Source organism: Oncorhynchus keta, chromosome 10, assembly GCF_023373465.1.
Source record: "Oncorhynchus keta strain PuntledgeMale-10-30-2019 chromosome 10, Oket_V2, whole genome shotgun sequence".
Classification (NCBI taxonomy): Eukaryota; Metazoa; Chordata; class Actinopteri; order Salmoniformes; family Salmonidae; genus Oncorhynchus; species Oncorhynchus keta.
Window position 1 is genome coordinate 25,071,856 of NC_068430.1, and position 23,127 is coordinate 25,094,982.

At 48.3% G+C, this 23,127-nt stretch overlaps 1 protein-coding gene across 1 annotated transcript in view; it reads right to left on the reverse strand.

Annotated features, from left to right (window-relative positions):
* slc25a26 (solute carrier family 25 member 26) overlaps positions 1–23,127 on the reverse strand; it is a 93,635-nt gene that overhangs the window by 38,864 nt on the left and 31,644 nt on the right. Inside the window, exon 6 of the mRNA XM_035777493.2 lies at positions 8,580–8,624. Coding sequence (XP_035633386.1) covers positions 8,580–8,624 — 45 coding nt within the window. The remainder of the gene's footprint in view (positions 1–8,579; positions 8,625–23,127) is intronic.

Genomic DNA, 23,127 nt, shown 5'->3' on the forward strand with positions numbered 1-23,127 from the left:
TTTGTTAAAAAAGATTGAAATATCCAATAAATGTTGTTCCACTTCATGATTGTGTCCCACTTGTTGTTGATTCTTCACAAAAAAATACAGTTTTATATCTTTATGTTTGAAGCCTGAAATGTGGCAAAAGGTCGCAAAGTTCAAGGGGGCCGAATACTTTCGCAAGGCACTGTATATTCACCATGGAGCTTATGGAGTTATATTCACCATGGAGCTTATGGAGTTATATTCACCATGGAGCTTATGGAGTTATATTCACCATGGAGCTTATGGAGTTATATTCACCATGGAGCTTATGGAGTTATATTCACCATGGAGCTTATGGAGTTATGTTCACCATGGAGCTTATGGAATTATATTCACCATGGAGCTTATGGAGTTATATTCACCATGGAGCTTATGGAATTATATTCACCATGGAGCTTATGGAATTATATTCACCATGGAGCTTCAAATCAAATCAAATTTGATTTGTCACATACACATGGTTAGCAGATGTTAATGCGAGTGTAGCGAAATGCTTGTGCTTCTAGTTCCGACAATGCAGTAATAACCAACGAGTAATCTAACCTAACAATTTCAAAACAACTACCGTATACACACAAGTGTAAAGGGATAAAGAATATGTACATAAAAACATATGAATGAGTGATGGTACAGAACGGCATAGACAAGATGCAGTAGATGGTATAGAGTACAGTATATACATATGAGATGAGTAATGTAGGATATGTAAACATATACAAGTGGCATAGTTTAAAGTGGCTAGTGATACATGTATTACATAAAGATGGCAAGATGCAGTAGATGGTATAGAGGACAGTATATACATATGAGATGAGTAATGTAGGGTTTGTCAACATTATATTAAGTGGCATTGTTTAAAGTGGCTAGTGATACATTTTTACATACATTTTTTAATATTAAAGTGGCTGGAGTTGAGTCAGTATGTTGGCAGCAGCCACTCAATGTTAGTGGTGGCTGTTTAACAGTCGGATGGCCTTGAGATTGAAAAACAGCTTCTGTCTCTCGGTCCCTGCTTTGATGCACCTGTACTGACCTCGCCTTCTGGATGACAATGGGGTGAACAGGCAGTGGCTCGGGTGGTTGTTGTCCTTGATGATCTTTATGGCCTTCCTGTGACATCGGGTGGAGTAGGTGTCCTGGAGGGCAGGTAGTTTGCCCCCGGTGATGCGTTGTGCAGACCTCACTACCCTCTGGAGAGCCTTATGGTTGTGGGCGGAGCAGTTGCCGTACCAGGCGGTGATACAGCCCGACAGGATGCTCTCAATTGTGCATCTGTAAAAGTTTGTGAGTGCTGCTGCGCCTTCTTCACCGCGCTGTCTGTGTGGTTGGACCAATTCAGTTTGTCCGTGATGTGTACGCTGAGGAACTTAAAACGTTCTACCCTCTCCACTACTGTCCCTTCGATGTGGATGGGGGGGGGGGTGCTCCCTCTGCTGTTTCCTGAAATCCATGATCATCTCCTTTGTTTTGTTGACGTTGAGTGTTGAGCTTATGTTGGATCAGTTCAGGCCTCTGTGTTCCATATTTCTGTGTTTATGTTCAAATATTGTGACAGAAGGCACTATCTGGGCTAACGTCATATAAAACAGGATGGACTGGAACCCCAACTAATTACACAATACCTCACCGCTAGCTAATTACACAACCTATACTTGTCTTGTTTGGGGTTTCCTAGCTGCTGCTATAAAACAACCATCATGCCATCTTTTCCCTCTCTCCGCAACATTGGTGAGCATGGCAGGTCTGAATGCTGTTTTGTTGTGTTGGATTCTGGTGTAGAGTTCTGGATGTAGTTGGGCTGAAGGTTCGGCCCAAGGCCAACAGATAATTGCTGGCCCTTCTTGAAAACACATTGTAACAGTTTGCTTGTCATAGAACAGACGAAGCAGGGATGATTTCATAAAGGGGCAGGCAATTGAGGAACAGCATGGAAAAATGTCCCTTTTTCAGGACCCTGTCTTTCAAAGATAATTAGTAAAAATCCAAACAATTTCACAGATCTTCATTGTAAAGGGTTTAAACACTGTTTCCCATGCTTAAACAATTAATGAACATGCACCTGTGGAACGTTTGTTAAGACACTAACAGCTTACCGACAGTAGGCAATTAAGGTCACAGTTAGGACACAAAAGAGGTCTTTCTACTGACTCTGAAAAACACAAAAACAAAGATGCCCAGGGTCCCTGCTCATCTGTGTGAATGTGCCTTAGGAATGCTGCAAGGAGGCATGAGTACTGCAGATGTGGCCAGGTCAATAAATTGCAATGTCTGTACTGTGAGACGCCTAAGACCGCGCTGCAGGGAGACAGGACGGACAGCTGATCGTCCTCGCAGTGGCAGATCACGTGTAACAACACCTGCACAGGATCGGTACATCTGAACATCACACCTGCGGGACAGGATGGCAACAACAACTGCCCGAGTTACACCAGGAACACACAATCCCTCCATCAGTGCTCAGACTGTCAGCAGTAGGCTGAGAGAGGCTGGACTGAGGGCTTGTAGGCCTGTTGTAAGGCAGGTCCTCACCAGACATCACCAGCAAGAACGTTGCCTATGGGCACAAACCCACCGTCGCTGGACCAGACAGGACTGGCAAAAAGTGCTCTTCACTGACCGAGTCACGGTTTTGTCTCACCAGGGATGATGGTCGGATTCGCGTTTATTGTCAAAGGAATGAGCTTTACACTGGGGCCTGTGCTCTGGAGCGGGATAGATTTAGAGGTAGAGGGTCCGTCTTGGTCTGGGGCGGTCTGTCACAGCATCATTGGACTGAGCTTGTTGTCATTGCAGGCAATCTCAACGCTGTGAGTTACAGGGAAGACATCCTCCTCCCTCATGTGGTAGCCTTCCTGCAGGCTCATCCTGACATGACCCTCCAGCATGACAATGCCACCAGCCATACTGCCCACTCTGTGCGTGATTTCCTGCAAGACAGGAATGTCAGTGTTCTGCCATGGCCAGCGAAGATCCCGGATCTCAATCCCATTGAGCACGACTGGGACCTGTTGGATCGGAGGGTGAGGGCTAGGGCCACTCCCCCCAGAAATGTCCGGGAACTTGCAGGTGCCTTGGTGGAAGAATGGGGTAACATCTCATAGCAAGAACTGGCAAATCTGGTACAGTCCTTGAGGAGATGCACTGCAGTACTTAATGCAGCTGGTGGCCACACCAGATACTGACAGTTACTTTTGATTTTGAACCCCGTTTGTTCAGGGACACACTATTCCATTTATGTTAATCACGTGTGTGGAACTTGTTCAGTTTATGTCTCAGTTGTTGAATCTTGTTATGTTCATACAAATATTTACACATGTTAAGTTTGCTGAAAATAAACGCGCACACACACACGTGTATACACACACGTTCAAACGTAAACACACATGTAGATTTGGGAGAGGATGTGTCGTATTTATTCCATTAGGTTGCAGATTGAAAGGGGGACTTTGTTTTCCACATCAAAGGCCTGCATGGTGGGAAGCCTCTCCACTTCTCCCTCCTGAATGACTAATAAGAGGGAAATATGCCTGTTCAAAATAGACCTACCTCATCCTCCTTCTACTGTGTGTGTGTGTGTGTATGTGTGGTGTAGAATTCTGTGGTGATGGACATGTTTGTAATAAGCTCTGTTGGGTTGGTGGGCTATGGGAGGAAGACAGTGTGTGTGTTGGGGATGTTTTAATGGATCTGGTGGTTAAAAGGTACGTAGTGCTGGTTTGGTGGGCTATGGGAGGAAGACAGTGTGTGTGTTGGGGATGTTTTAATGGATCTGGTGGTTTTAGTGCTGGTTTGGTGGGCTATGGGAGGAAGACAGTGTGTTGGGGATGTTTTAATGGATCTGGTGGTTAAAAGGTACGTAGTGCTGGTTTGGTGGGCTATGGGAGGAAGACAGTGTGTTGGGGATGTTTTAATGGATCTGGTGGTTAAAAGGTACGGAGTGCTGGTTTGGTGGGCTATGGGAGGAAGACAGTGTGTGTGTTGGGGATGTTTTAATGGATCTGGTGGTTAAAAGGTACGTAGTGCTGGTTTGGTGGGCTATGGGAGGAAGACAGTGTGTGTGTTGGGGATGTTTTAATGGATCTGGTGGTTAAAAGGTACGTAGTGCTGGTTTGGTGGGCTATGGGAGGAAGACAGTGTGTTGGGGATGTTTTAATGGATCTGGTGGTTAAAAGGTACGTAGTGCTGGTTTGGTGGGCTATGGGAGGAAGACAGTGTGTGTGTTGGGGATGTTTTAATGGATCTGGTGGTTAAAAGGTACGTAGTGCTGGTTTGGTGGGCAAGTTCTCATTTGCAACTGTGACCTGGCCAAGATAAAGCATAGCAGTGTGAACAGACAACACAGAGTTACACATGGAGTAAACAATTAACAAGTCAATAATACAGTAGAAAAAAGGAGAGTCTATATACATTACAATTTTGCAGATTAACACTGGAGTGATAAATGATCAGATGGTCATGTACAGGTAGAGATATTGGTGTGCAAAAGAGCAGAAAATCAAATAAATAAAAACAGGGGATGAGGTAGGTAAAAATGGGTGGGCTATTTACCGATAGACTATGTACAGCGGCAGCGAAAGGTTAGCTGCTCAGATAGCAGATGTTTGAAGTTGGTGAGGGAGATAAAAGTCTCTAACTTCAGCGATTTTTGCAATTCATTCCAGTCACAGGCAGCAGAGAACTGGAACGAAAGGCGGCCAAATGAGGTGTTGGCTTTAGGGATGATCAGTGAGATACACCTGCTGGAGCGCGTGTTACGGGTGGGTGTTGCCATCGTGACCAGTGAACTGAGATAAGGCAGAGCTTTACCTAGCATGGACTTGTAGATGACCTGGAGCCAGTGGGTCTGGCGACGAATATGTAGCGAGGGCCAGCCAGCTAGAGCACACAGGTCGCAGTGGTGGGTGGTATAAGGTGCTTTAGTGACAAAACGGATGGCACTGTGATAAACTGCATCCAGTTTGCTGAGTAGAGTGTTGGAAGCAATTTTGTAGATGACATCGCCGAAGTCGAGGATCGGTAGGATAGTCAGTTTTACTAGGGTAAGTTTGGCGGCGTGAGTGAAGGAGGCTTTGTTGCGGAATAGAAAGCCAACTCTAGATTTGATTTTCGATTGGAGATGTTTGATATGAGTCTGGAAGGAGAGTTTACAGTCTAGCCAGACACCTAGGTACTTATAGATGTCCACATATTCAAGGTCGGAACCATCCAGGGTGGTGATGCTAGTCAGGCGTGCGGGTGCAGGCAGCGAACGGTTGAAAGGCATGCATTTGGTTTTACTAGAGTTTAAGAGCAGTTGGAGGCCACGGAAGGAGTGTTGTATGTTATTGAAGCTCGTTTGGAGGTTAGATAGGACGGGACGGAAGTATATAGAATGGTGTCGTCTGCGTAGAGGTGGATCAGGGAATCGCCCGCAGCAAGAGCAACATCATTGATATATACAGAGAAAAGAGTCGGCCCGAGAATTGAACCCTGTGGCACCCCCATAGAGACTGCCAGAGGACCGGACAGCATGCCCTCCGATTTGACACACTGAACTCTGTCTGCAAAGTAGCTGGTGAACCAGGCGAGGCAGTCATCAGAAAAACCGAGGCTACTGAGTCTGCCGATAAGAATATGGTGATTGACAGAGTCGAAAGCCTTGGCAAGGTCGATGAAGACGGCTGCACAGTACTGTCTTTTATCGATGGTGGTTATGATATCGTTTAGTACCTTGAGCGTGGCTGAGGTGCACCCGTGACCGGCTCGGAAACCAGATTGCACAGCGGAGAAGGTACGGTGGGATTCGAGATGGTCAGTGACCTGTTTGTTGACTTGGCTTTCGAAGACCTTACATAGGCAGGGCAGGATGGAGGCAGGGCAGGATGGATATAGGTCTGTAACAGTTTGGGTCCAGGGTGTCTCCCCCTTTGAAGAGGGGGATGACTGCGGCAGCTTTCCAATCCTTGGGGATCTCAGACAATATGAAAGAGAGGTTGAACAGGCTGGTAATAGGGGTTGTGACAATGGCGGCGGATAGTTTCAGAAATAGAGGGTCCAGATTGTCAAGCCCAGCTGATTTGTACGGGTCCAGGTTTTGCAGCTCTTTCAGAACATCTGCTATCTGGATTTGGGTAAAGGAGAACCTGGAGAGGCTTGGGCGAGTAGCTGCGGGGGGGGGCGGAGCTGTTGGCCGAGGTTGGAGTAGCCAGGCGGAAGGCATGGCCAGCAGTTGAGAAATGCTTGTTGAAGTTTTCGATAATCATGGAATTATCGGTGGTGACCTTGTCGCCTAGCCTCAGTGCAGTGGGCAGCTGGGAGGAGGTGCTCTTGTTCTCCATGGACTTCACAGTATCCCAGAACGTTTTGGAGTTGGAGCTACAAGATGCAAATTTCTGCCTGAAGAAGCTGGCCTTAGCTTTCCTGACTGACTGCGTGTATTGGTTCCTGACTTCCCTGAACAGTTGCATATCGCGGGGACTATTCGATGCTATTGCAGTCCGCCACAGGATGTATTTTTTCGTGCTGGTCGAGGGCAGTCAGGTCTGGAGTGAACCAAGGGCTATATCTGTTCTTAGTTCTGCATTTTTTGAATGGAGCATGCTTATCTAAAATGGTGAGGAAGTTACTTTTAAAGAATGACCAGGCATCCTCAACTGACGGGATGAGGTCAATGTCCTTCCAGGATACCCGGATCAGGTCGATTAGAAAGGCCTGCTCACAGAAGTGTTTTAGGGAGCGTTTGACAGTAATGAGGGGTGGTCGTTTGACTGCGGCTCCGTAGCGGATACAGGCAATGAGGCAGTGATCGCTGAGATCCTGGTTGAAGACAGCGGAGGTGTATTTGGAGGGCCAGTTGTTCAGGATGACATCTATGAAGGTGCCCTTGTTTACAGATTTAGGGTTGTACCTGGTGGGTTCCTTGATGATTTGTGTGAGCTAGCTTAGATTGTAGGACTGCTGGGGTGTTAAGCATATCCCAGTTTAGGTCACCTAACAGAACAAACTCTGAAGCTAGATGGGGGGGGCGATCAATTCACAAATGGTGTCCAGGGCACAGCTGGGAGCTGAGGGGGGGCGGTAGCAGGCGGCAACAGTGAGAGACTTATTTCTGGAGAGAGTAATTTTTAAAATTTGTAGTTCAAACTGTTTGGCTATGGACCTGGAAAGTATGACATTACTTTGCAGGCTATCTCTGCAGTAGACTGCAACTCCTCCCCCTTTGGCGGTTCTATCTTGACGGAAAATGTTATAGTTGGGTATGGAAATCTCCACATTTTTGGTGGCCTTCCTGAGCCAGGATTCAGACACGGCAAGGACATCAGGGTTAGCAGAGTGTGCTAAAGCAGTGAGTAAAACAAACTTAGGGAGGAGGCTTCTGATGTTGACATGCATGAAACCAAGGCTTTTTCGATCACAGAAGTCAACAAATGAGGGTGCCTGGGAACAGAGGAGGAGTAGTATGAGGGTGCGGCTAAAGGCTATCAAAACTCTCTGTTGGTCTGTACTGGTTGGGTGATGTGTGAGGAGCTCTGGGTGTCTGCTGACAGCTGTGCTGCTGGCTCCGTATGAAACGCAAATAAAAAGCCGTAAAGCAGCACATTTCTACCCCGGAGCAGATGTGGAGCTCAGGGTGAGAATGCCACACACAGACGGCAGGCGCACACAGACATACACATTAACACACATTAACCAGTCTCCTGGCTCTCCAAACAGCCAAAAAATACATTTAACCATTAGCTAGCTATTCGTTTTTCTAAGTGAAGCTTGAGGTTCTCTCTATTGTCCCCTCTACGCTTTTATGGTTTTCAAGCCAGGGATCTCCAGGAGAGACTACAACTCATTAAGGCCGGTAGGCGACAGGAGAGGTTAGAGAGGAGATAAGATAGAAGGGTAGATGAGCAGAGGGGACAAGAGAGAGGAGGGGAGAGCGGAGTTTGGGGAGAGGGGCCAGATTCCAGAGCTGGCCTGTCCAGTTAAACTTTTTTCCTAATGGCTGTGTGCAGATAGCCTGGAGTGAAGGCCTTTGAGATTGTGACAAAGAGGGGCTTGTGAATGACACATCTTACTCTGCAGCAGGGGGTGGGGGGGGTGCAGTTCCGTCCCCCGCTCCCGCACAGCTGTGTGGTCTATTGACCCCCCTCCCTCCCCTGCTGGTCGGTCCACACTGCACTGCCCGTTTGGGCCTAACGTTAATGGAATGTTCTGCTGCCCGCGCCCCCGGAGACATGATGTCACTCTCACAAACGCTTTCAAAGAAAAACAGCTTTTATGTGTCCAAGACCAGACAATGGAGAAGGAGCGATAGAGAGATATAGCGCAGGAGAGGAACAGAGAGAGAGAGGGGGAGTTGACCACGCTAGGAGATGATGACTAATTGCAGCTCCATTTGATGGTAGCCGTGGTGACCCATTAAACGAGGCAGTAATTTCCCAACCTCTACTGCCGAGGAGACATGGCCAAGTCGGGCCGACTCCACTGTAAATGTGTCAGAACATAAGCATCCTATTACGACTTTATGGCACCTACATTACAGGGACACATTACAGCACAGAGAGACAGAGGAGGATCCATACCTTTAAATACTCCCACAGTGGAAACTGGACCAGAGAGAACGGGATCTGAAAATAGAAAACTCAAATGTGATAAACATACATAGCATGTCATTATCAATCAATACATCATATTTATAACAACTCTGACAGATAATCATCTCAATTAAAAGAAAATGTCAAACCAAAAGCCTCTATCAAACACCTTGATAAGGACGATAAGACTCGGTACTTGGTACACGACCAAATGAGTATTTCCTTTTGGAGTTGTGACTTCACCATGGCTTTACATGGTCAAAGGTCACAATGATTCTCATACTGCAATCCATTACATAACACATTGGAAAAGTGAATGATGTCATGAGTATCCTTATTTCACAGCAGAGCCCTGCTAGTGCTCTCTCTCTCTCCTGAACTAAGCTGCATGACGTCATGTCGTCCACACAGACGGGATGTCTTGGATCTGGACCGTGGCGAGATGGAGGGGTGAAGAGATGCAGATATGAAGCTAGTGAGATGGATGTGGAGAAAGTGTATACTTAAAGCCAGGGCCTGGTTCTCTCTCCTTCCATTTCTCTCCCCCTCTAATTCCTTCTTCTTCACACACACACACACACACACACACACACACACACACACACACACACACACACACACACACACACACACACACACACACACACACACACACACACACAGTGGTGATGATTAATAAATAAGAGGGCTGTGGTCTGGAGCTCAGGGATGGAGGGATGAAAGAAGGAGAGATGGGGATCAAAATAGTATGTCAGTGAGACAGAGGGCTGACACTGGAAACTATCTATCAGCTCACACAGGAAGTTACAGGGAGAGGAAATCAATGTCACTGCCTGCTGGACGGAGAGCGGACACACGCACACACAAACACAAAATGTCACCCCCGTTGATCCTACCAACAACAGCAGCATTTATTAATGTCTCTGAAGCTCAATTGGACAGTATTACCAAGACAAACTCATTCTAATTTAATGGTGTATCAGTCTGAGTCTGGACAGACATAAACCAACCAGCCTAACCCTCCTCTAGTCCTTCCTCTAGCCCTCACACTGCTACTGCTTCTCCGGATGGCATGCTCACTTCACTCCAACAGAGCTCTTTATAGGCTACTTCTGGACAGAGCTCTTTATAGGCTACTTCTGGACAGAGCTCTTTATAGGCCACTTCTGGACAGAGCTCTTTATAGGCTACTTCTGGATAGAGCTCTTTATAGGCTACTTCTGGACAGAGCTCTTTATAGGCTACTTCTGGACAGAGCTCTTTATAGGCTACTTCTGGACAGAGCTCTTTATAGGCTACATCTGGACAGAGCTCTTTATAGGCTACCTCTGGATAGAGCTCTTTATAGGCTACTTCTGGATAGAGCTCTTTATAGGCTACTTCTGGATAGAAAACAGCTAAACCCAATGATAGGTTCTGAATGTCTGCAAGACAGTACTTTTCTCTCACTCAGGTATCCCTCAGACATCTCTCCCCATCTTTGTTTCTCTCTCAGCTTGGCAGACATATTTGTTATGAGGAACATACTGTACTTACCCAAGCTGTGCTGTGAGCTTCATGGCAAGAAGAGAGCATTGGTTTCAGTGGAGAGGATCACTATAACAGACACCTGTCTTCTATTAGGGTTGAGATAAATTCAACATTTCCAGACTGCTGCTAGAGAGATGGCTTCTGAGAAGCCCCTGATCCACCACTGATTTATGCACAAGTTTTACACCTCTGGCAGTGTGTCTGTGTGTATGTGTGTCAGTCCATCTGGCAATGATGGAGTGCCTGAAAGCCACATATAGTCAGATTTATATTGATAAGCCATTTATGAGGGCTGAGGAAGACTGTTCACACACTCCTGACACACTCCTGGGAGAGAGGGAGTGTGTGTGTGTATCCAACTAACACTGATACAGGGGCAGACATGGGATGATAAGGTAAATCCAGTGATTGAGACGGGGTGAAGTTAAAATGATACTTTGGGATTTTGGCAATGAGGCCCTTTAACTACTTCTACAGAGTCAGATGAACTGGTGGAGACCATTTGTATGTCTTGGTGTCCAATGCTAACCAGCATTAGCGTAATAAGCAGTTACCCATAGACTTCCAGTCATTGCGCTAACGCTAGTTAGCAATTGCGATGCCGATAGTTAGCAACTCCCTTCAAACTACACACAGACATAAAAATAGTATCCACCAGTTCATCTGACTCTGGGGAAGTAGATGCCAAAATCCCGAAGTATCTCTTTACCTGATGTGGGTGGCAGAGCAGGTGACTGACTCAACGGAGACAGCTCATAGGACAGTCATAACTCGTGATGCCATCGTACTTTTGATTTCACCTTTATTTAACTAGGCAAGCCAGTTAAGAACAAATTCATATTTACATTGACAAACCCTAACCCTAATGACACCGGGCCAATAATGCGGCGCCCTATGGGACTCCCAATCACAGCTGGTTGTGATAAAGCCTGGAATAAAACCAGGCTCTGTAGTGCCATAGACCGCTGCTCCACTCGTGAGACCATTGAACAGCTGTGTAGGTGAGTACTTTAACCCAAAAAAGTGAGAATGAGAGAGCGAGTCATTTTCCTCCCTCCCTTCCTCTCAGACTGTTGCAATGAGCCCTGTCCCCTCCAGGCAGCACAGCCATACTAATATTCCCAGAGTTCAGAGGGCCCTGCCACAAATCTGCCCGACACATGCAGGGAGAGGCACGCCAGCACGTATAAAAGGCAGATACGTCCTGTGCTTACTCTGCTCCTCGGCCCCCAGCCCCCGCCTCTTAGAACGGCCCAGCAGAAAGAGAGCACAGTGTTCAGCTCTGTAAAACCTGCCTGCCTTTGAGGCCAGTGGGCTGGGTCGGGTCGGGCCAGATCGGGCCTGGGAGGACTAGAGAGGGACCAGGCTGGGTCAGAAGGCCCCAGCGCGTGTCACTACTCTGGCTCTGCATGATAACACAACACCACACGGCCAGGCCCAATTAAACCACTGATGAACAGACTGGAGATAAGGGCAGCGTATAGTAGGCCTGGCACAACACGCAGCCCTCAAAAACACATAAAACAAGTCATTTAAACAAATTGGCTACCCAGCCATGAGCTAATTCAACACGTCAAATAGGGAGACGGGCGAAGACGAATGGGAGTATCGACAGCAGACAGTGTGGCGAACCAAACGCCTCGTAGATTTAAAAAGACGCCGTGTTGGTGGAACAGAGAGCAGAGAGGCTGCAGGGCAGAAAGGTGTTTGTTGGACCTATTGAAACAGATTGAAGGTTTTCTTCCACTGTTTGGTTAAGTACACAGGTGTCATAATGACATGCAAGAGCCATAGGAGAACAAAGACGCTGAGTCACAGTAAGAGTCGTGTTACTAAAACAAAAACATTATTGTGGTTTGTGGTCTAAAGACCAGAACAAGAGAAAATTGAGAGATCAGACATATTCATGTCTGTTTTTGGAAAGCGTAGCATGTCTCCATTCCCTTAATGTGAGTGACACGAGAGTGGGGGATATCTCTCAACCACACCACCATTCCACTGCATGACAGCTCAGAGTCAGTCTCTGCTCCCAGGTCCTTCAGCCTGACAGGATTTCACTGGATAGAGGATGGGGTGTCAGTCAGTCACATGGCCATGCTGGTGTGTGTTTTCAAGTCTTATGTACAGGATACACATGGTATTCACCTTCCAACAAAATACTTACTTGCAGGTTTATTCTCAACAATGCAACAATAAGAAATAATAAAAGATAACAATACGAACATAAAGTAAATGGCTCAGTAGAATAGAATAATACATTTTAGCATAAGTATAATACAGAAACGTATGTGTTTTGGGGAGAGGGAGATTGGGGGGTCAAGTGTTTGAATTGAGAAGTATTAGCAATATTAAAAATGATTTGATTTTGGTAGCCGCAGTTATGATGTGTGTAGTATGAATGTGTGTGTGTGTGTGTGTGTAAGGTGTGTGTGTGTGTTAAGGTGTGGAGAGTCAGTGCTGGTGGTCAGTCCAGTTCAAATGTTCAGGAGTCTCATGGGTTGAAGATAGAAACTGTCTCTGAGCCTGTTGCAGGGCATTGAGGTCGTGGATGGAGAAATTCTGTACCAGGCAGTGATGCAATTGGTCAAGACACTCTCAATGGTGCAGTAGTACTACTTGGAGAGGATGCGGGGTGGTATGCCTCATTTCTTCAGACGTCTTAGGAAGTAGAGGAGCTGTGCGTCTTCTTGACAAGAGTGGTGGTGTTATTAGTCATGTCAAGTCATCTGTGATGTGGACAGAGAGGAAAACTGTCTCTCTACTGCAGTCCCGTTGATACAGATCGCGGTGTGTTCCCTCTGCTTCCTAATGTCAACAACAAACTCCTTCGTTTTGCTGCTGTTGAAGGAGAGGTTGTTGTCCTGGCACCACACACCAGATCACTTACCTCCTCCATAGGAGGCTCACTTGTCGTTTTTGGTTATCAGGTCTACAACCGTGGTGTCATCAGCAAACCTGATGATGGATTGATGATGGTGGTCAAAATGGTGGCCTCTAAACCTTCAAGCTGCATACTGGATCCTGTGCTTGGCCCTCCTATGTTGAACATAATAAACGGCTCTCTATCCACCGGATGTGTACCAAACTCAATAAAGGGCGCAGTAATAAAGCCTCTCTTGAAAAAGCCAAACCTTGACCCAGAAAATATAAAAAACTATCAGCCTATATCGAATCTCCCATTCCTCTCAACATTTTTAGAAAAAGCTGTTGTGCAGCAACTCACTGCCTTCCTGAAGACAAAACACTGTATACAAAACGTTTCAGTCTGGTTTTAGACCCAAGCACTGAGACTGCACTTGTCATGGTGGTAAATTACCTTTTAATAGCGTCAGACTGAGGCTCTGCCTCTGTCCTTGTGCTCCTAGACCTTAGTGCTGCTTTTGATACCATCGATCACCACATTCTTTTGGAGAGATTGGAAACCCAAATTGGTCTACACGGACAAGTTCTGGCCTGGTTTAGATCTTATCTGTCGGAAAGATATCAGTTTGTCTCTGTGGATGGTTGGTTGGTTGGATGGTTTGTCCTCAAATCAACTGTACATTTCGGTGTTCCTCAAGCTTCCGTTTTAGGACCACTATTGTTTTCACTATATATGTTACCTCTTGGTGATGTCATTCAGAAACATGTTAACTTTCACTGCTATGCGGATGACACACATCTGTACATTTCGATGAAACTTGGTGAAGCCCCAAAATTGCCCTCGCTGGAAGCCTGTGTTTCAGACATAAGTAAGTGGATGGCTGCAAATGTTCTACTTTTAAACTTGGACAAAACAGAGATGCTTGTTCTCGGTCCCAAGAAACAAAGAGATATTCTGTTGAATCTGACAATTAATCTTGATAGTAGTACAGTCGTCTCAAATAAAACTGTGTAGGACCTCGGAGTTACTCTGGACCCTGATCTCTCTTTTGACATATCAAGACTGTGTCAAGGACAGCTTTTTTCCATCTACGTAACATTGCAAAAATGAGAAACTTTCTGTCCAAAAATGAGACAGAAAAAAAATTCCATGCTTTTGTGACTTCTAGGTTGGACAACTGTAATAATCTACTTTCCGGCTACCCGGATAAAACACTAAATAAACTTCATTTAGTGCTAAACACAGCTGCTAGAATTCTGACTAGAACCCCAAAATGTTATCATATTACTCCAGTGCTAGCCTCTCTACAATGGCTTCCTGTTAAGGCAAGGGCTGATTTCAAGGTTTTACTGCTAACCTACAAAGCATTACATGGGCTTGCTCCTACCTATCTCTCCGAGTTGGTCCTACTTAACATACCTACACGTACGCTACGGTCACAAGACGCAGGCCCTCCTTACTGTGCCTAGAATTTCTAAGCAAACAGTTGGAGGTAGGACTTTCTCCAAGAGCTCACTTTTTATGGAATGGTCTGCCTACCCATGTGAGAGACGCAGACTTGGTCTCAACCTTTAAGTCTTTACTGAAGACTCATCTCTTCAGTAGGTCATATGATTGAGTGTAGTCTGGCCCAGTGTGAAGGTGAACGGAAAGGCACTGGAGCAACGAACCGCCCTTGCTGTCTCTGCCTGTCCAGTTCCCCTCTCTCCATTGGGATTCTCTGCCTCTAACCCTATTACAGGGGTTGAGTCACTGGCTTACTGGTGCTCTTCCATGCTGTCCCTAGGAGGGGTGCGTCACTTGAGTGGGTTGAGTCACTGACGGAGTCACTGACGGAGTCACTGACGGATCTTCCTGTCTGGGTTGGCGCCCCTCCTTGAGTTGTGCCGTGGGGGAGATCTTTGTGGGCTATACTCGGTCTTGTCTCAGGATGGTAAGTTGGTGGTTGAAGATATCCCTCTAGTGGTGTGGGGGCTGTGCTTTGGAAAAGTGGGTGTGGTTATATCCTGCCTCTTTGGCCCTGTCCAGTGGTATCGTCGGATGGGGCCAGTGTCTCCCGACACCTCCTGTCTCAGCCTCCAGTATGTATGCTGCAGTAGTTTGTGTCGGGGGGCTAGGGTCAGTCTGTTATATCTGGAGGATTTCTCCTGTCTCATCCGGTGTCCTGTGTGAATTTAAGTAGGAACGCGAAGCGAGGTGGCCATCTCTGTCGGCGTCGGAAGTCTCTCTATCTCTCTCTCGGAGGAGGAGGACCTGAGAGAGAGAGAGCCGCAGGACTACCTGGCCTGATGACTCCTTGCTGTCCCCAGTCCACCTGGCCGTGCTGCTGCTCCAGTTTCAAATGTTCTGCCTGCGGCTATGGAACCCTGGCATGTTCAGCGGACGTGCTACCGGTCACAGACCTGCTGTTTTCAACTCTCCTGAGACAGCAGGAGCGGTAGAGATACTCTGAATGATCGGCTATGAAAAGCCAACTGACATTTAGTACTAAGGTGCTGACCTGTTGCCCCCTCGACAACCACTGTGATTATTATTTGACCCTGCTGGTCATCTATGAACATTTGAACATCTTGGCCATGTTCTGTTATAATCTATACCTGGCACAGCCAGAAGAGTACTGGCCACCCCTCGTAGCCTGGTTCCTCTCTAGGTTTCTTCCTAGGTTCTGGCCTTTCTCTGGAGTTTTTTTTAGCCACCGTGCTTCTACATCTGCATTGCTTGCTGTTTGGGGTTTTAGGCTGGGTTTTTGTACAGCACTTTGAGATATCAGCTGATGTAAGAAGGGCTTTATAAATACATTTGATTTGATCTACTACTGTACCCTAACAGCCAGCACTAACTACAGTAGCTAAGAGTAGACAAATGTGTAGGAAAACTATTTTTATTTGATTTTGTAGTCTTCACTCAACGTATTTTCCATTCTTAAGGACTCTAGCGGTTCCAGTCTACTAGATCAGACATTGATCAGACTTTTCCGATGACGCGTGAGCTTTTTCCTCTATTCCCTCAATCAGATCCAGACAGACAGAGACACACCTCTGGTCTCAGACACAGCTGGACTGGTGCTGCACGAGCACTCTCTTTACACATTTTAAATGCTGTCCACCTACACCACTAAGCCTTTTCCTGCACCATTCCGACCCCCAAGCCTGTCTAGTCATCTACCTCTTTGACTCCCTCTGTTCTGAGCAGCACTGGAGCAGGGACTACACTGCAGGCCTAACAGGGGCTGGTTTAGGAGCTCTCACAATCAGAAAGAAAGGAGAAGTCAGTAACCACAGTTCCAGGAGGTAAGAAAGAGAGGGAGATAGATCAAATCTCCAGCAGAATGGGGACAGCTGTCCTGCTCCTCCAAGGAGGAGAGACAGGGAATCAAAGGTAGACTAGTCTGCAAGACAGAAGGCTGTGAGCTTCTTCACTTCCTGGGAAGAGGATAGGGCAGAACTTCAAAAAGGTACTTGGAAGTGAGAATAATGTCCTATGCCGCGGAGGTGTTTCTGCTGTCCAGAGAGCAGAGAGAGGAGACAGACAGTGGCCATATTGAAGGGGTTATAGAGCGGGCTGGAGCTGGGGCTGGAGGGCCTGGGAGACAGATGGCGGCCATATTAGGGGTGGTAGGGGGGTTTAGAGTGGGGCTGGAGCTGGGGCTGGAGGGCCTGGGAGACAGATGGCGGCCATATTAGGGGTGGTGGGGGGGTTTAGAGTGGGGCTGGAGCTGGGGCTGGAGGCCTGGGAGACAGATGGCGGCCATATTAGGGGTGGTAGGGGGGTTTAGAGTGGGGCTGGAGCTGGGGCTGGAGGGCCTGGGAGACAGATGGCGGCCATATTAGGGGTGGTTGGGGGTTTAGAGTGGGGCTGGAGCTGGGGCTGGAGGGCCTGGGAGACAGATGGCGGCCATATTAGGGGTGGTAGGGGGGTTTAGAGTGGGGCTGGAGTTGGGGCTGGAGGGCCTGGGAGACAGATGGCAGTCATATTAGGGGTGGTTGGGGGTTTAGAGTGGGGCTGGAGCTGGGGCTGGAGGGCCTGGGAGACAGATGGCGGCCATATTAGGGGTGGTAGGGGGGTTTAGAGTGGGGCTGGAGCTGGGGCTGGAGGGCCTGGGAGACAGATGGCGGCCATATTAGGGGTGGTTGGGGGTTTAGAGTGGGGCTGGAGCTGGGGAGGGAGGGCCTGGGAGACAGATGGCGGCCATATTAGGGGTGGTAGGGGGGTTTAGAGTGGGGCTGGAGTTGGGGCTGGAGGGCCTGGGAGACAGATGGCAGTCATATTAGGGGTGGTTGGGGGGTTTAGAGTGGGGCTGGAGCTGGGGCTGGAGGGCCTGGGAGACAGATGGCGGCCATATTAGGGGTGGTAGGGGGGTTTAGAGTGGGGCTGGAGTTGGGGCTGGAGGGCCTGGGAGACAGATGGCAGTCATATTAGGGGTGGTTGGGGGGTTTAGAGTGGGGCTGGAGCTGGGAAGGGAGGGCCTGGGAGACAGATGGCGGCCATATTAGGGGTGGTAGGGGGGTTTAGAGTGGGGCTGGAGGGCCTGGGAGACAGATGGCAGTCATATTAGGGGTGGTTGGGGGGTTTAGAGTGGGGCTGGAGCTGGGAAGGGAGGGCCTGGGAGACAGATGACGGCCATATTAGGGGTGGTTGGGGGTTTAGAGTGGGGCTGGAGCTGGGGCTGGAGGGCCTGGGAGACAGATGGCGGCCATATTAGGGGTGGTAGGGGGTTTAGAGTGGGGCTGGAGTTGGGGCTGGAGGGCCTGGGAGACAGATGGCAGTCATATTAGGGGTGGTTGGGGGGGTTTAGAGTGGGGCTGGAGCTGGGAAGGGAGGGCCTGGGAGACAGATGGCAGTCATATTAGGGGTGGTTGGGGGGTTTAGAGTGGGGCTGGAGCTGGGGAGGGAGGGCCTGGGAGACAGATGGCGGCCATATTAGGGGTGGTTGGGGGGTTTAGAGTGGGGCTGGAGCTGGGGAGGGAGGGCCTGGGAGACAGATGGCAGTCATATTAGGGGTGGTTGGGGGTTTAGAGTGGGGCTGGAGCTGGGGAGGGAGGGCCTGGGAGACAGATGGCGGCCATATTAGGGGTGGTTGGGGGGTTTAGAGTGGGGCTGGAGATGGAGGGCCTGGGAGACAGATGGCGGCCATATTAGGGGTGGTTGGGGGGTTTAGAGTGGGGCTGGAGTTGGGGAGGGAAAGCCTGGTAGACAGACGGCGGCCATATTGGTGCTTTTATAGAGCAGGGTTGGGAAGGGAGGCCTTGGGGCACAACATGAAGCAGATGGGACTCAGATGGTTTAGCCATCAGCATGGTCTGAATGAGCAGGAAGAAAGAGCAGAGCACCATGGGCCATATGACAACCCATATGAGGTAGTGACTAAGGAGGGGGAGAGAGAGAGAGCGGCCCAGAGTTTAAGTCCACATTTATTACCTGCTAATGCAGCCAGACTGCACACTGGATCCACTGGCCACCAGCCACACTACACACACTCTCTCTCTCTTTCTGTTGTCAAATTTCCTGAGGTTTATGTTAATCTTGTCATGCAGAGCTCCTTTGAAAAAAAGACCTTGGTCTCAATGGGACTCCCTGCCTAAATATACAGTTGAAGTCGGAAGTTTACATACACTTAGGTTGGAGTCATTCAAACTTGTTTTTCAACCACTCCACACATTTCTTATTAACAAACTATAGTTTTGGCAGGTCGGTTAGGACATGTACTTAGTGCATCACACAAGTCATTTTTCCAACAATTGTTTACAGACAGATTATTTCACAATTCCAGTGGGTCAGAAGATTACATACACTAAGTTGACTGTGCCTTTAAACAGCTTGGAAAATTCGAGAAAATGATGTCATGGCTTTAGAAGCTTCTGATAGGCTAATTGACATGTTACCCGAAACGTTTGACCCAAGTTAAACAATTTAAAGGCAATGCTACCATATACTAATTGAGTGTATGTAAACTTCTGACCCACTGGGAATGTGATGAAAGAAATAAAAGCGGAAATAAATTATTCTCTCTACTATTATTCTGACATTTCACATACTTAAAATGAAGTGGTGATCCTAACTGACCTAAAACAGGGAATTTAAACTAGGATTTAATGTCAGGAATTGTGAAAAACTGAGTTTAAATGTATTTGGCTAAGGTGTATGCAAACTTCCGACTTCAACTGTATATATGTTTTAAACGCACACACACACGTGTACACTTCACTCACTACACACTCTCCCCTCAGCCTGGAGGAATAGTTAAATGTGGGAGTGTGTCCCACACAAAGCCACATGCATGAAAAAATTACAAGAACATACAGGCCTAGGCTACGCATTGAATACAAGACCGTGGATACACACTGGCACACACAATGACATGCCAACATGTCATAAGGACTGATAGACTGGCTACATCACCCTGCAATAAACAGCGTTTCATTTGTTATGGTGTTAATCACTCTATCAGATAAACATGTTGGACATCTTTCTTTTATCGTGCAAACGGATAGACTGCAATAAAACCTAGTGAGATCCACGTCAACATCTCTATGCACTTTATCAGACAGACACAGAAGCCGTCTCTGTCCTTGTTAAAGTGTATGACAGCAGTGGAAGGTAGGGGGTCATATATGCTGCCTTCCAAACACACAATAGGGCAGCTTTTCCCAAACTATTTGAATATGGGGTCGCCAAAGACTCGCTCTTGGTTCATAACCTCTAGATGTGGCTGGAATAAACAGAACGGTTACTGTTTTCTTCCTACAAATGTGGCATCACATCACTGTTCACATCACATATTTTACCTGGTGGGGTCGCATTTTATTTTTACATCAAAATGTGGTCGTGGGCCAAAACAGTCTTGAAACCCCTGCAGTAGGACAAGAAGGGATATGTTCCTGAAATTCAATGATCCTGATTAAGAATTAAAATGTTGTACATGAGGGTACGGCTATATATTAGTGCATAAAATCTTTAGCATATAAATAGAAATGCAGTCCAAACCACTTCAATTGACTGTATGGTCACACCTCCATGAGTAGGACAGGCCCGAGCTGAATCACCAAGCTGGCCAAACATATGAGCACATCAATTCATGACCCGGACCAGAGGAGTTTGCTAGAGACTGGCTGTAAAAGCACCCCTCTGGGACAGGACCTCTAAATAAATAAACAAACAAATAAATAAATAAAATAAATATTAAAAAATACAGCCAATCAATAGGGGAAGTCTGATCCGGAGCTCTGGATCTGTGACTGGCCTAACAAAAAACTGGACTGGGAAGGTGTGGGGGATAGGGGGAGAGGGAGAGAGATCGGGGGAGAAGCATTTTCCCAAAGGAACGCTATGTGTAGAGGGTTTACTGAGGAGTGCTCTGTGTCGTGGGCTAACTGAGGAGTGCTCTATGTCGGAGGCTAACTGAGGAGTGCTCTGTGTCGTGGGCTAACTGAGGAGTGCTCAGTGTCGGAGGCTAACTGAGGAGTGCTCTGTTGTCGTGGGCTAACTGAGGAGTGCTCTATGTCGGAGGCTAACTGAGGAGTGCTCTATGTCGGAGGCTAACTGAGGAGTGCTCTGTGTCGGAGGCTAACTGAGGAGTGCTCTGTGTCGGAGGCTAACTGAGGAGTGCTCTATGTCGGAGGCTAACTGAGGAGTGCTGTGTGTCGGAGGCTAACTGAGGAGAGCTCTGTGTCGTGGGCTAACTGAGGAGTGCTCTGTGTCGTGGGTTAACTGAGGAGTGCTCTGTGTCGTGGGCTAACTGAGGAGTGCTCTGTGTCGGAGGCTAACTGAGGAGTGCTCTGTGTCGGAGGCTAACTGAGGAGTGCTCTGTGTCGGGGGTTAACTGAGGAGTGCTCTGTGTCGGGGGCTAACTGAGGAGTGCTCTGTGTCGGAGGCTAACTGAGGAGTGCTCTGTGTCGGAGGCTAACTGAGGAGTGCTCTGTGTCGGAGGCTAACTGAGGAGTGCTCTATGTCGGAGGCTAACTGAGGAGTGTCGGAGGCTAACTGAGGAGTGCTGTGTGTCGGAGGCTAACTGAGGAGTGCTCTGTGTCGTGGGCTAACTGAGGAGTGCTCTGTGTCGTGGGTTAACTGAGGAGTGCTCTGTGTCGTGGGCTAACTGAGAGGTGCTCTATGTCGGAGGCTAACTGAGGAGTGCTCTATGTCGGAGGCTAACTGAGGAGTGCTCTGTGTCGGAGGCTAACTGAGGAGTGCTCTGTGTCAGAGGCTAACTGAGGAGTGCTCTATGTCGGAGGCTAACTGAGGAGTGCTCTGTGTCGGAGGCTAACTGAGGAGTGCTCTGTGTCAGAGGCTAACTGAGGAGTGCTCTATGTCGGAGGCTAACTGAGGAGTGCTCTGTGTCGGAGGCTAACTGAGGAGTGCTCTGTGTCAGAGGCTAACTGAGGAGTGCTCTATGTCGGAGGCTAACTGAGGAGTGCTCTGCGTCGGAGGCTAACTGAGGAGTGCTCTGTGTCGGAGGCTAACTGAGGAGTGCTCTGTGTCGGAGGCTAACTGAGGAGTGCTCTGTGTCGGAGGCTAACTGAGGAGTGCTCTATGTCGGAGGCTAACTGAGGAGTGCTCTATGTAGGAGGCTAACTGAGGAGTGCTCTGTCTGTGGGAGGCTAACTGGAGTGCTCTGTGTCGGGGTAACTGAGGCTAACTGAGGAGTGCTCTGTGTCGGAGGCTAACTGAGGAGTGCTCTGTGTCGGAGGCTAACTGAGGAGTGCTCTGAGTGAGGCTAACTGAGGAGTGCTCTGTGTCGGAGGCTAACTGAGGAGTGCTCTGTGTCGGAGGCTAACTGAGGAGTGCTCTGTGTCGGGGGTTAACTGAGGAGTGCTCTGAGGAGTGCTCTGTGTCGGGGTTAACTGAGGAGTGCTCTGTGTAACTGAGGAGTGCTCTGTGTCGGGGGTTAACTGAGGAGTGCTCTGTGTCGGGGTTAACTGAGGAGTGCTCTGTGTCGGGGGTTAACTGAGGAGTGCTCTGTGTCGGGGCTAACTGAGGAGTGCTCTGTGTCGGGGGTTAACTGAGGAGTGCTCTGTGTCGGGGGTTAACTGAGGAGTGCTCTGTGTCGGGGGTTAACTGAGGAGTGCTCTGTGTCGGGGTTAACTGAGGAGTGTTCTGTTGTCGTGGGTTAACTGAGGAGTGCTCTGTGTCGGGGGTTAACTGAGGAGTGATCTGTGTCGGGGGTTAACTGAGGAGTGCTCTGTGTCGGGGGTTAACTGAGGAGTGCTCTGTGTCGGGGGTTAACTGAGGAGTGCTCTGTGTCGGGGGTTAACTGAGGAGTGCTCTGTGTCGGGGGTTAACTGAGGAGTGCTCTGTGTCGGAGTTAACTGAGGAGTGCTCTATGTCGGGAGTTAACTGAGGAGTGCTCCATGTCGGGGGTTAACTGAGGAGTGCTCTGTGTCAGGGGTTAACTGAGGAGTGCTCAGTGTCAGGGGTTAACTGAGGAGTGCTCAGTATAGGGGGTTAACTAAGGAGTGCTCAGTATAGGGGGTCAACTAAGGAGTGCTCAGTACAGGGGGTTAACTAAGGAGTGCTCAGTACAGGGGGTTAACTAAGGAGTGCTCAGTATAGGGGGTTAACTAAGGAGTGCTCAGTGGGTTTTAATCACCCACTCCTCCCTTCCCCTCTGGTTCTGTACAGATGCAGCCCAGCACAAGTGTTAATCCACTTGCTAAAGAATTCCACCTGACAGATTTTGAATGCCATGGCCCAACGCTGCATTGTGTGTGTGTTCGAACCAAACAAGGGCTAGCGCTTCAGCACGCCGTGCTCCAACCAGCCAATTACAGACCAGCTGGCCCGGCTTCCCATCAGATCAACAAGGTGTTGGTGGAGTTGGAGGGCAATAATATTCCCAACCAATGAAGACTTGTTCTGAGTTCTGGCCAGGGGGAGAGAGAGGAAGCGCAGCTGGAAGCAGCAGGCTGGCAAACATTCAAGAGAGCAATTCCATCGACATGAGAGACGTGATTCCATTTGATGTTGTGTGGCTCTTTGCCTGGTCGGTGTAATGGAGGACTTTTCTATGTGTGTATCTACCGCCACTGCTGATGATGTCAGAGGGAGTCAATTAATTATCCTGTGGTATGACACACGATGCCCTCTGGGTCAACCAATTAGGTGCTGACAGCTCGGAAGAGATCTACGGCCGACTGAAGGCATGGGTGG